Source organism: Gossypium arboreum, chromosome 10 (assembly GCF_025698485.1).
Source record: "Gossypium arboreum isolate Shixiya-1 chromosome 10, ASM2569848v2, whole genome shotgun sequence".
Lineage (NCBI taxonomy): Eukaryota > Viridiplantae > Streptophyta > Magnoliopsida > Malvales > Malvaceae > Gossypium > Gossypium arboreum.
The window spans coordinates 131,558,648-131,571,271 of record NC_069079.1 but is presented as its reverse complement, the minus strand read 5'-3'; the positions used below and the strand labels follow the sequence as shown (position 1 = coordinate 131,571,271).

Genomic DNA, 12,624 nt, shown 5'->3' with positions numbered 1-12,624 from the left:
GCACAGATGCAAGAGGTATTTGATATGACTGATTTAAGGGTCATGACCTACTTCCTTGGTATGGAAGTAAACCAGGCTGATCGAGGGATATTCATTAGTCAACATGCATTTTCCTTGAAGATACTTGACAAGTTTAGCATGCAAAATTGCAAGCCTGTAAGCACACCAATGGCTCAAGGAGAGAAGCTGTCAAGAATTGGTGATCATGTAAGGGTCGATGAGAAGGAGTATAGGAGTTTAGTAGGTTGCTTGCTCTATTTAACAGCAACCAGACCTGAGTTGATGCATGCTGTAAGTTTGTTGGCAAGGTTCATGCATTGCTGTAATGTAGTGCATTTCAGGGCTGCCAAGAGGGTGCTGAGATACATTAAAGGAACTTTAAAATTTGGTTTGTTGTTCAAGAAAGAAAAGGAGCTGAAGCTGGTAGGTTATTCAGACAGTGATTGGGTTGGTTGTATTGATGATATGAAAAGCACATCAGGGTATTTTTTCACCCTTGGCTCGAGTGTGTTTAGCTGGTGCTCAAAGAAGCAACAGACTGTTGCTCAATCCACTACAGAAGTAGAGTATATAGTAGCAGCAGCAGCAGTAAATCAAGCCATTTGGCTTAGGAATTTGCTATATGATCTTAATGAAGAGCAACTTGAACCTACTGAAATTAAGGTTGGCAATCAATCAGCAGTGGCTATTGCTAAAAATCCAATCTTCCATGGTAAGACTAAGCATTTTAAAATCAAATTTCATTTTGTTAGAGAGGCTGAGCAGACAGGAGAAGTTAGTCTTGTTCATTGCAACTCACAAGATCAATTGGCTAATATCTTGACTAAGCCACTTGGTACAGCAAGGTTTGAGAACTTAAGAAGTAAGATTGGTATGTGTTGCATACAGTCCAAGGAGGAGTGTTAAGCATTGGCCTGCAATGCAACATATGGCCAGCAAGTCAGCAAGCAGACCAGCAGTGCAGCAGAATCGAAATGCAGCAACTAGCTTAGGCCCATTTTGTTCTTTTTGTCTCAATGTAACCAACTTCAGTTTGTTTATAATTTGTAACCTAAGTTAGTAGGAGTTTTGATGTAATGGATGTAATGACTGATATATCAGCTTGCTTTAGTTTGAAATTTAACTTGTATTAGTTGATTATTAGTGGGAGTAGGTAAATCATTAGGTAATAGTCATTTGACTTGCAAACTTTGTATTTAGTTTTTCATTATCAATGAATGAAGTATGCTGCTGATTTTTATCCATGTTTTCTGTTCTCAAATTCTCTTCTTTTGCTGTTGGTTTTCTTTTTAGTTCTTAAGCAATTTATTGTCATTTGTGTGTCGCTGCCGTTTTTTGTTCTAACAAAGAGATCTGAGGCGATGTTAACAACTGGCTGTCTGCAGTGGACAGGACGATCCCTAAACAAGAAGAGAAAGTGACGCAAGATGAAGAAAAAGCAAAGAAAAAGTGTTTCGTTGGTTTGTGTCCTAATATCTGGACTCGTTACAAGCTTAGCTGGGAAGCTGCAGAGAAGGCGAAGGCTGTTGCCAAGCTACTTGAACAGAGCAAGTTTCCCGAGGTTGCTTATCGTGTAGCTCTGCAGGATATCACGGTCCCACCAGTTAAAGGGTACGAGGAATTCGAGTCAAGAACGTCTGTTTTGAATGAAATAATGGAGGCACTAAAAGATAATAGCGTCAGCGTTATTGGGGTGCACGGTATGGGCGGGGTTGGAAAAACAACGGTAGTAAAAGAAATCGCTAGAAAAGTCAAGGGCAAGGACAAGTTGTTTGATTCGGTTGTCATATCAACAGTAGCTCAAGACATTGATATTGAGAAAATTCAGAACACAATTGCGGAGTTTTTGGGCTTGAAATTTGAGGAGCATAATACCGATGGAAAGGCACTTCGACTACGAGAAAGATTGAAGAAAGAGCAGAGGGTTCTGGTTGTCTTGGATGACATTTGGGGGCAGGTTGATATTGAGGAAGTAAGGATTCCTTTGGGAGATGAACACAAGGGCTGCAAACTACTATTAACTTCTAGAGAGCTCAATGTTTTGTCAAATAGGATGGATGCTCAGAAATGCTTTACAATAGAGTCTCTAAATAAAAAGGAGGCCTGGGACCTGTTCAAGAAGAAGGCTGGCGATTGTGTTGAAAGTTGCGATTGGAAGCCTACAGCTATGGAGGTAGCAAAAAAATGTGCAGGATTGCCAATAGCCATTGCGACAGTGGCAGGGGCTTTGAGAAGCAAAAGATTGTTTGAGTGGAAGAATGCTTTACGAGAACTAGAGAGGCTTTCACTAAGCAACTTCACGGAGATAACTGCTGTGAGGAAGTTAATTGAGTTGAATTTTAATTATTTAGGAAGTGAGGAAGTTAAGCAGACTTTCTTGCTTTGCAATGTAATGGGCCGTAATGGTCTCGTTGAGGACTTGGTGAGATATAGCGTGGGTTTGGATTTATTTGGTGGTGTCAACACTATGGAAGAAGCCAGAAATAATGTTTTGACGGTTGTGGCTAATCTCAAAGCGTCTTCCTTGTTGCTTGATAGTTATGAGGATGAGCGCTTTGATATCCATGATGTTGTTTGGGATGCTGCTTTAAATATTGCATCGAGGGACTATCATGTGCATGTTTTGAGAGATTTTGTTCCGAAGGAGAAAATGAACAGCTGGAGAATGATAAGCTTAAGGTGTCCTCGAATTATAGCTGAGCTTCCTAAGGAGATGGAGTGTTCAGGTCTTTCCTTTTTCCATATGGCCCGTGATGATTCAGTGGAAATTCCTCCCCATTTTTTTAGACGAATTGAAAGTCTCAAAGTCTTGGCTTTACCTTCCATACGTTCATATCCTTATCTACCAGAGTCAATTAATCACCTCATAGACCTTCGCATGTTGTGTCTAAGAGGATGGCAAGGTGAAGACATTACCATCATTGGAGAGCTAAAAAATTTAGAAATCCTTGACCTTGCTTGCTCTAGTATCAAAGAACTACCCAAGGAGATAGCACAATTGACTCGGTTAAGGTTGTTAGATTTGAGTTGGTGTTCTGGACTTAAAATCATCCCGCCAAATGTCTTATCAAGTTTATCTAAATCAGAAGAATTACATATGGAGGGAAGCTTTGCTGAATGGGAAAATGATGGAGTAGTTGGCAACAAAAGGAGAAATGCACGCCTTGATGAATTAAACAATTTGCCTCATCTAACTACTTTATATGCTCATATTCCTAATGCTCAAATGATTTCAAAGCATATATTCATTGAGACATTAGATAGATACAAGATTTTCGTAGGTGATGATCATTTTGCATGGATTTGGAATTTAAAATATGAATATTCAAGAACATTAAAGCTCAAGATATATACAAACATTTATTCGGACAACTTGGTGAAAATGTTGCTGAAAAAGACTGAAGATTTGTATCTAAACCTAAAGGGACTTGAAGGCATCAGGAGTGTACTTGCAGAGTTAAATAATGGGGTGGATTTTTCAAATTTAAAGAGAGTTGATGTCATTATCACAATAAAGGACTATTCAACAAATTCGGAGCCCTTACCATTTTTCAATAAACAGGTATTTGTTTAGCTTTGTTCATATTTTCTTATACAATTTTTATTTATACTCGAACGATTTAGTAACACCATTAAAAAATATTAATTACTGGATAATTATTTTTAATAATAAAATAAATAATAGTCCAAAAATTTTCAAGACTAAAAATAAATTTCAACCCCACAACAAATGGAAATTTAATTTCTAATTCAAATCCAAAATCAATTTAATACACAAAATTCAAACCCAACAATTTAACTTTTAAATTCCGAAAATGGAATTGGAACTCACAATTGGAAGTAAAATTGTGTTTAGAATCGAAAATAATTTCCTAAGTATGTTACATTTTCTCTTCCTTTAAGAAGAAAAAGAGTTATCTATAAATGCATGCAATTTGTTTTCCGGAAAGCTTGCAATTGTGTTCTATTAACACCTAAACAATATGGCACAATCAGACATGTCATTGGATTTCAAATTTGAGGAGGTTGATCATCAATGGATGCGGTAACTTTGAGCATTTGTTATCACCCTCTGCCGCCAGAAGTCTGGTGCAGCTCCAACGCTTTGACATCGCTGATTGCACGTGCTTAAGGGAGATGATATTTACAGAGGAAATAAAAGAAGAAGAAAGGAAAGATGTGATTTGTTTCCCTCGATTAAACTCCCTGCGTATAGGTAACCTTCCAAACCTCATCTTCTTCTGCTCTGGAAATTATAATATCGAATTCTCATTGTTGAAAGAGCTAGAGATTGGGGGTTGCCCGAGGTTAAAAGCATTCATTAGTCAGACTAGTAATCAGTCCGGCATGCACACTCTGTTCAGTCAGGTGATTTATTTCATTAATTTTACACTCTTATATGATTAAGTTGATTTGTCCTTTTTGGTTTTTTTGCTTGTGTTCTATGAGCTAACGTTAAAATGAGCATTAATTATATATATGAATAGGTTGCTGTTCCTAGCTTGGAAACGATGAGGATCTTCCAGTTGAGTAACGTGAAGATGATAATTCATAATGAGCTACCACCAGATTCTTTTCAAAATCTACGAAATTTAAGTGTTTCATGCTGTAAGAGTCTGAAAAATCTATTTCCAGCGACAATTGCCAAACATCTTCCGCAACTTAAAGATTTAAGCATAAGAAATTGTCAGTGTTTACGTGAGATAATATTTACAGAGGAAATAGAAGGAGAAGGGAAAGATGTGATTTGTTTCCCTCGATTAAACTCCCTGCGTATGGATTGCCTTCGAAAACTCATCTTTTTCTGCTCAGGAAATTACAATATTGAATTCCATTTGTTGAAAGAGCTAGAGATTAAGGATTGCCCGAAATTAAAAGAATTCATTAGTGAAAGCAGTACTGAGTTCGGCATGCATACTCTCTTCAATGAGAAGGTGATTTATTTATTTCATTAGTCTACACTCTTATATGATTCAGTTGATTCGTCCTGCACTATATGAGCTAACTTTCTTATGGGCATGAATTATATATATACGAATAGGTTGCAATTCCTAGCTTGAAAAGGATGATAATCTTCCGGTTGAGAAATGCGAAGAAGATATTTCATAATGAGCTAGCACCAGATTCCTTTTGCCAATTAGAAGAAATGGTGGTGGAGGACTGTGATGAGTTATTGGCTATTTTTTCATCTACTATGGTTGGTGTATTTAACTATTTGCAAGAGCATGTAGATCGCCAAGGCCAAGGGATAAGAAGCTTTCAAAATCTACGAAAATTAAGAGTTTCAAGGTGTGAGAGTTTAAAAAATCTATTTCCAGCGTCAATAGCCAAACATCTTCAACAACTTGAAGATTTAAGCATAAGAAGTTGTGGGGTGGAGGAGATTGTATCGGAAGGGGAAGGAGTAGAGGAGCAACCTGTGAGGTTTGAGTTTCCCAAAGTGTCTTCACTTGTGGTTGAAAACTTAAAAAAGCTCAAATGTTTCTATAAAGGGCAACATACAATCGTGTGGCCCATGTTGAAAGAATTGAGCACAGATTGTTCTGCTTTGCTAATGATAGTGGGTTTAGAAGATGTTAGAATCCAAGAAACAAAGGGAAAAGGGGAGGCAGCTTTGTTGGTTGAAGAGGTACGTATATCTTTACAAATATATTTGTTTTCATCATCTAAACCGCATGTTATGTTGTTATATGCCATGATAACGCAATTTAATTAACTTACTCTTACATTCCGCAGTCTTATAGTGTTTTAAATTACATTATTCTGCCTACTTTTTTTTAAATCAGAAACAATGATTGCTTAACCATTTTAATGCAAACTTGCTATTCTTCATTCGACTTTCAAGTTGTGGTTTTTTTATCAGTTTTCATTCATAAGCAATTCTGTTTTCTTAAAATTTTTAAATAAAATCCTATTACTCTACATTCCTTTTATTTAAGCATGTACATCTACATTGGTTTAATAGGTTTCCAAGGTCTTTCCCAATTTACAACAACTTGAGTTACGAGATATTAGTGATGTGGATCAGTTTCCACCGGACTTGTTTCACCACGTTAAAGTTTTTAAAGTGGAAGGTGGTTATCATGGTGGATCGTCTTCTATATTTTCTTTCTTGCGAAGTTTCTACAATCTGGAACGTCTTGAGATTTTTTCTTTTAATTTCGAAGATGTAATCGTTTATAAAGGAGATATTGGGACTCTCTCAACAATCAAAAATCTGAAACTGGATTCTTCCATAAATCTTAAGCATATATGGAGGAAAGATTCGGAGTTTGGCCATATTATTTCCAATCTCCAAATACTCAGAGTTTGGTTTTGTGATGATTTTCTGAATATTGGAGCCTCGTCAGTATCTTTCCAAAATCTCACAACTTTGGAAGTGTCATATTGCAAGATGACACCCTTTGTAGTTGAGAATCTGGTGCAATTAACAACAATGAGGGTAAGTCACTGCATTGAAATGACAGAAATTGTGGCAAATGAGGGAGACTACCATCAGACAATAGTTGTCAGTAAATTGAAATGTTTACTGCTAAGCAATTTACAGAGCCTCACAAGCTTTTGTTCAGGGAGTTACACCTTCAGCTTTCCTTGTTTGGATTGTGGCTATGTGTCCTAAATTGAAGATCTTTTCTGAGGGAGTTTTAAGCACCCCGCAATTACAGAGAGTAATAAAACAGGAGACTTACTATCAAAACGAGTATTGGACAGGCGACTTGAATACCACCATCCAACAATTGTGCACAAAAAAGGTACGGAGTTAATTCATAATGCTATCTAGCTTCCTAAAACAATGAATGTCAGTGCTCAATTTTCTTTCCTATTCTTTCATTGTTGAATAACTAACGAAGAGTGTTTATTTTTTTAATTATGAGTGCAATAATATGGCTGAATTTGTTGTTTTAGGGTGGATCCAATGGCCTACCTAATTTGATCATCTCTGATACGTTTCCAAATTTGATAGAAATATGGAAAAGAAACCCTCAAAAATTTTTGGAGTTGCAAAACCTTAGAAAAATGGAGTTTTATAAATGTAGCAGCTTGAAATACATTTTTACCTCGTCTATGCTTTTGAGCCTGGATCATCTAGGAACGATAAAAGTAAAAGAATGCAGTATAATGGAACAAGTGATTAGGGAAGACGAGAAGGAAGCAACGACACATGAGTTCACATTTCCTAAGCTTTCCTGCATAGAAATAAAGTCATGTTCCAACTTGACAAATGTTTATTTGGGAAGTCGACCTCTTGAATTTCCAAGGTTGGGTGGTGTTAAGATAGCAGACTGTCCAAAAATGAGGACATTTTCTTCTACAATTTCAAGAAAGAATGAAAAAGCGATTGGTGAGCAAGACGTAAAATAATACTACAACATTTTTCTGCCACAAGGTGAGTTTGGTATTCGATATTTATTTACACTAATTAATTCATATCTTCTTTCTATTTGATGAATTCATAAGTATATAAATGGTGATAATCGAATCTAATGATAATGATAGAGAAAAAGGTTATGGATTGAACTTACAAATCATTGAGGTTGTTGAGTATGAAGAATATCAAACCAAATATTTAGTTATTTCCGTTGTTGTTTTCATGAGATAAAATTTGTTTAGTGGTGTCATGTATAGATTGGTTGTGTATAAATAGAAAAATCTAATTTTTAGAATGAAGTTTAAAAAAATATTAGAATAAAAATATAAACTTTTTATTTAAGGTATAAAATTCCTTAAATTTAATACAAAAGATAATAATTTGTATATGGATTTTTAATTCAAAACAATTTTGAAATAAAAATATTTTTATGGAAAACATATTTATAAATATAGCTTTTTAAAATTTTCATAATTGTTAATAGTTTCAAATTCATAGATATTTTTAATTAACAAACTATAATATTTTTTAACATATATTAAAAAATTTAAACAATCTCAGAAAGAGATTTAAAGTTGTCTTCAACAATTTGTTTTAAATAAGCATGTTCAAAGTTTTAATTTAATTATATTTTAAGATAGTTTTTTAATATTTCTTTTATTTTTAAATAATTAAATTTAAATACTTTTTAAATTTTAATTTAATTTTAAAAATTTAATTAAAAGAGGCATAATGATACTTTTTTCCTTAACGTTTACCCAATTTATCACTTTAAACCTTTTCTTTTTTTATTATCATTTTGACTATTAACCTTTAAAATTTAGTTAAATTGTTATTGATTGAACTGTTAAAATTTTAACGGCATTGACATGGCCACTCACGTGGTAGACCATTTATAATTCATAAAAATTAAAAAAGATTCAACAAAAAATTAAAATTATAAATGTTACAATGAAATGTACGTAAACTGAAACATGAGATGCAACGTCAATGCCGTTACAATTTTAATAATTTAGCCAAATTTTTCATCCAAAAAAAAAAACAAATTGACTAAATTTAAAAGATTGAGGGCCAAAATGATAAAGAAAAAAATGGGGCGAAAGTTACATAAAACTACATTTTTTAATGTCGAATTTTGGAGTATAAGACAAAGAAATTAACGTACATTTCAAATCTATAAATACTTTGAAAAAAAAACATAATACCATCATTACACAAATACAACTCCAATTTCATTTAATCCTAAACATGATAATCAACAAATTTAGATAAAATTAATACTTACAATCAAATTCATATACTAAATCAAATTTTAACATTTATTTTTAAAAAATTCATATACTCAATCCGAATTAAATATCCATGCCTCCTTTGTATTCGTTTGTTTTGTTTTTTGTTTTTTCTCTTTTATAGGTTTATTATTTTCTCCCATGATTATCTACAAATTTAATGATATAGGAATACTTGAAGTAGAAATGCTCATGGATTGGGTTAGGTTTAAGCATAATATTAACATATTTTATACTTGTTCATACTCTGTCTAACCCGAAATTTGAGCCTAAATTTTGCTCAAACCTGCCCATATTTGTAAAAGACTGACCCAAGCCTATTTTAGGTCTGTCCTTATTATTTTTAAATTTTTAAAAATATTTATATTATATTATTTTAATATTTAATAATTTTATACATTTTATTTATTGAAAATTTTATATGGTCATCTTAACATTATTTTAATGTTTACATTAGAATAGTATTATATATTTAGTATAAATTTTTGAATGTGTTCTAAATTAATAATATATAAAAATAGCATAATATAAAATATTATAAACTTAAAGCGGGTCGGGCTAGGCTTGAGCCTTGAATGTTCAAACTCGATCCTGGACCAAATTTTAAATGGGCCTAATTTTTTTGCTCAAATCCATTTTTCGGGTTTAATATCTTTGCCTAAACCCTCTCAAATTTCAAGTAGGTCATCGGATTCATTGGTAGCTCGCCCATGAACAGGTCTACCTTGAAGGCTTTTTCTGTTTTTTATTATTATTATTATTATTATTATTATTATTATTATTATTATTATATTCATTCGTAAAAACTTTAAATTTTAGGCTTTTTGGGAAAAAATTTCTTGTAAAAGTTATTTTCTAAAGTTGCAACAAATGTAAGATTCATTCATGAATATTAAAAAATAACATTTTCTTTTAAACAATGAAAACGAAAAAAGCAGTTTTAAAAACAATCAAAAGCTAATTTTCTTTTCTGTATACTATTAATATATAAATAAATTCTAAATATAAAGAATGATAAAAGATTCATCATGGAAAATGAAGACGCTGCATGCACCAAAGAGTACAAACTATTTGTTGCTAACAACTTGGATTATGTTAGATTTATGCATCTTTTTTATCACTTAACTCAGCCCATGTTTCGATTGTCTTAACATTTTATCATTTCTTCTTCTCATTCTGATTGAATTTGTATTTGTATGTAAAGAAGGAAGAGTTATGTTATCTTTTTATGACATTTATATTTGTCTGCAGGTTGTCATTCCCAATTTGAAGCGTTTGACTTTGTCCTCCATTGACATTCATATGTTATGGCACCACCCATCTTTCTCATCTCTCACACACTTGTGTCGCTTGCGAGTGGAAGGGTGTCACAATTTGAAATACCTGTTTCCGTCTTTCTTACTAAAAGATCTTGTGCTACTCCGATTCCTTGAAATTAAGGATTGTAATATGATGGAACAAGTAATCTTCACGGATGGATTGGGTGCAGAAGATCATTGGAGGAATCATACGATTTTACTAGAATCGCTGTCTCTGAAAGACCTTCCCAAACTCAAAGATATCTGCTTTGAAAATTACCTTGAATTCCCATGGTTAAGAGATTTAACACTAAAAAATTGTCCTCTGCTTAAAACATTCATCTCTAAATCTGTATCTGGAGATGAACCTCCAATTCACCAACCTACACAAACAAATAACTCTGCTGTTCTCAATGAAAAGGTCATTTTCATTTTTCTTCTTTTACTTTACCATTGTTCTCCTTTTACTTCTTTCATTAATCTTAATTCATTTCAACATATTTCAGTTATTAACCCAATCTAATGATTTATTAGGTTGTTTTCCCTCGTTTGGAGGAGTTGCTGATTCAGGATTGTGAATCGTTAGAAGAAATAATTGAGCTGCAAGGACTCATTGCCAATGAATCACAGTCAACAGTGACCACAAAGTTCGTATTTCCCCATGTAACGCACCTTGGATTGGGTAAGTTACCAAGATTGGAAAGTTTCTTCTCTAGGATGCATACCACCCAATGGCCATTGTTGAAACAAATGGAGGTTATTGAATGCCCCAAAGCACGGATATTTGGTGAGGTTCAAATCTCAAACCAACAGCCCTTGTTTTGCGTCAATGAGGTATGCTCACTAATAGTTGATATTCCATCTTCATTACTTGAGATTATATCCAAATCAAATGAGATTACCTGTAAATTGCCTTTTCAACTAACTAATATTCTCACCTTTTCTCTTACTTCAGTTTAAAACTCTTTAATTAATGTTTAATACATTTGTTGGTGTCCAGGACACTTTCCCTGTTTTAGAGGAATTAACACTGAAGACGAGTGATATGATAAAGGGGATATGTGATGGACAACTCTCATTGCAATGTTTCCCAAACCTCAAACTTCTTAACCTCCAATTCTTTCCTCAAACATCCACTACTCTTCCATATTCCTTCATTCGCTCACTACCAAACCTTCTTTGCTTTCTTTCAAAAATCTAACAACTCTGGAAGTTTCAAAATGCCATGGATTCATCAATCTAATGGCATGCTCGACAGCTAAGAGCCTGACGCTACTAGAAAGATTGAGCATAGCTGATTGTGAGTTGATAGAAGAAATCACATCATGTGAAGGTGAAGAACAGGGCAGCATTGTTTTTCCCAAGCTGAAGTATTTGAAACTATGTCATCTGCCAAGTCTAGCAAGCTTTTCATTGGCACATGATCACTCGTTGGAGTTCCCAGTCTTGCAAATGGTGATAGTGACAGAGTGCCCAAAAATGAAGAATTTCTGTCAAGGAGAGTTAAGCACACCAAGGCTCGAACAAATGCACTTAACAAGAGATGAGGACGGTGAACTGCAGTGGGAAGGCGACCTTAACACTACCATAAAGCATATGTTTGATGAAATGGTACCAATCATTTTAAAGGATTTGAAGTGTTTTACTTTTGACAACGTTGGTTTTACCTTTCTTTATAATTGTTTCTTTTGATCACGCACGTACAGAATGTGCAAAGTTCTCAAGCGATCGAGTTTACTGATCAGTTGCTCCAAATGGAATAAGGAAATATGTTGGGATACTTGTGAGACAAGCTCAGTTTCATTTCAATTCAAACCAAATGGTAAGTACTTTTCTATTTTCATCATGGCTTAACTAATGTTTTACAAAGTGACCATGGAAATGTGTTGAAAATGGCCAACCATGCTGCTGTTATGGTTTTTTTGAAGTGCATGTTGTTATGATGATTTTCTTGAGTGCATACAGCTTGTATGCATGCTGCAGCAATTATGCATGTTGCAGCAACATATTTTCTGTTTTAGTTGCAATGTAATTTAGTTTTGTTGAAAATCAACTTAGTTGTTGATGTTTTGATGGGTTTTGGTGATGATTGAACTGATAAGTCAGCTTATTCATGTCTACAAACAATGTTTTAATAGTCCCAATGCTGATTAGTGGGGTTAGTTGAATATTTGGTGATGTATTTTGACTATAATTGTATTGTTTTCATATTGAATGAGTGAGCAGTTCAGTTGTCTAAAGTAGATTGCTTCTTTGTTGCACGTTTGTGAGCAAGTAATTTTTCTTTGCTTTTTCCTGCCTTGTTCAATGTTTTGTTCTCTTCTTTTACTGCTATCAAAGCCCAACAAATGGTATCATGAGCCTACGTTTTTGAGGGCTTGTTTTTGCTTTTGCTACTTGTTAAGAAAGACAAGAAGGTGTTAAGAAAGACTACTATTGACAACGTCACCTGCTAGTGTCATGAGTTGCGCATGGGAGTCCGCAACCATGGCATACTTGTGTGATCTATCAAGTTCCAAGAAGGTCATTTGGCCCAACCGAACTGCCCCATTGCTTGAAGAGATTGAAGGTCCATCTACGAAGCTTGCCACATATGGAAATATAATCTTTGAAGATATGCAATTTTAGATATGATATGTAATCTTAGAACATATGATTCTGTAATGTT

At 34.0% G+C, this 12,624-nt stretch overlaps 1 protein-coding gene across 1 annotated transcript; it reads left to right on the top strand.

Annotated features, from left to right (window-relative positions):
• The first annotated feature begins 465 nt into the window (after window positions 1-465).
• On the top strand, window positions 466-11,719 carry LOC108466293 (uncharacterized). Its single transcript, XM_053020393.1, has 13 exons — window positions 466-871; window positions 1,359-3,562; window positions 3,997-4,368; window positions 4,488-4,934; window positions 5,042-5,629; window positions 5,966-6,442; window positions 6,570-6,752; window positions 6,907-7,353; window positions 9,910-10,377; window positions 10,491-10,790; window positions 10,957-11,041; window positions 11,215-11,567; window positions 11,663-11,719. The coding sequence occupies exons 1-13, from the start codon at window positions 466-468 to the stop codon at window positions 11,717-11,719; spliced, it is 6,387 nt and encodes a 2,128-aa protein (XP_052876353.1).
• Window positions 11,720-12,624: the final 905 nt, after the last annotated feature.

Excerpts from the sequence above, each read along its gene's own strand:
- LOC108466293 (XM_053020393.1), top strand. The coding sequence starts at position 466 with ATGAAAAGCACATCAGGGTATTTTTTCACCCTTGGCTCGAGTGTGTTT. Across the intron at positions 10,378-10,490 it reads CTGCTGTTCTCAATGAAAAG|GTTGTTTTCCCTCGTTTGGA; the intron begins GTCATTTTCATT and ends ATGATTTATTAG. Across the intron at positions 11,568-11,662 it reads AGCATATGTTTGATGAAATG|AATGTGCAAAGTTCTCAAGC; the intron begins GTACCAATCATT and ends ACGCACGTACAG.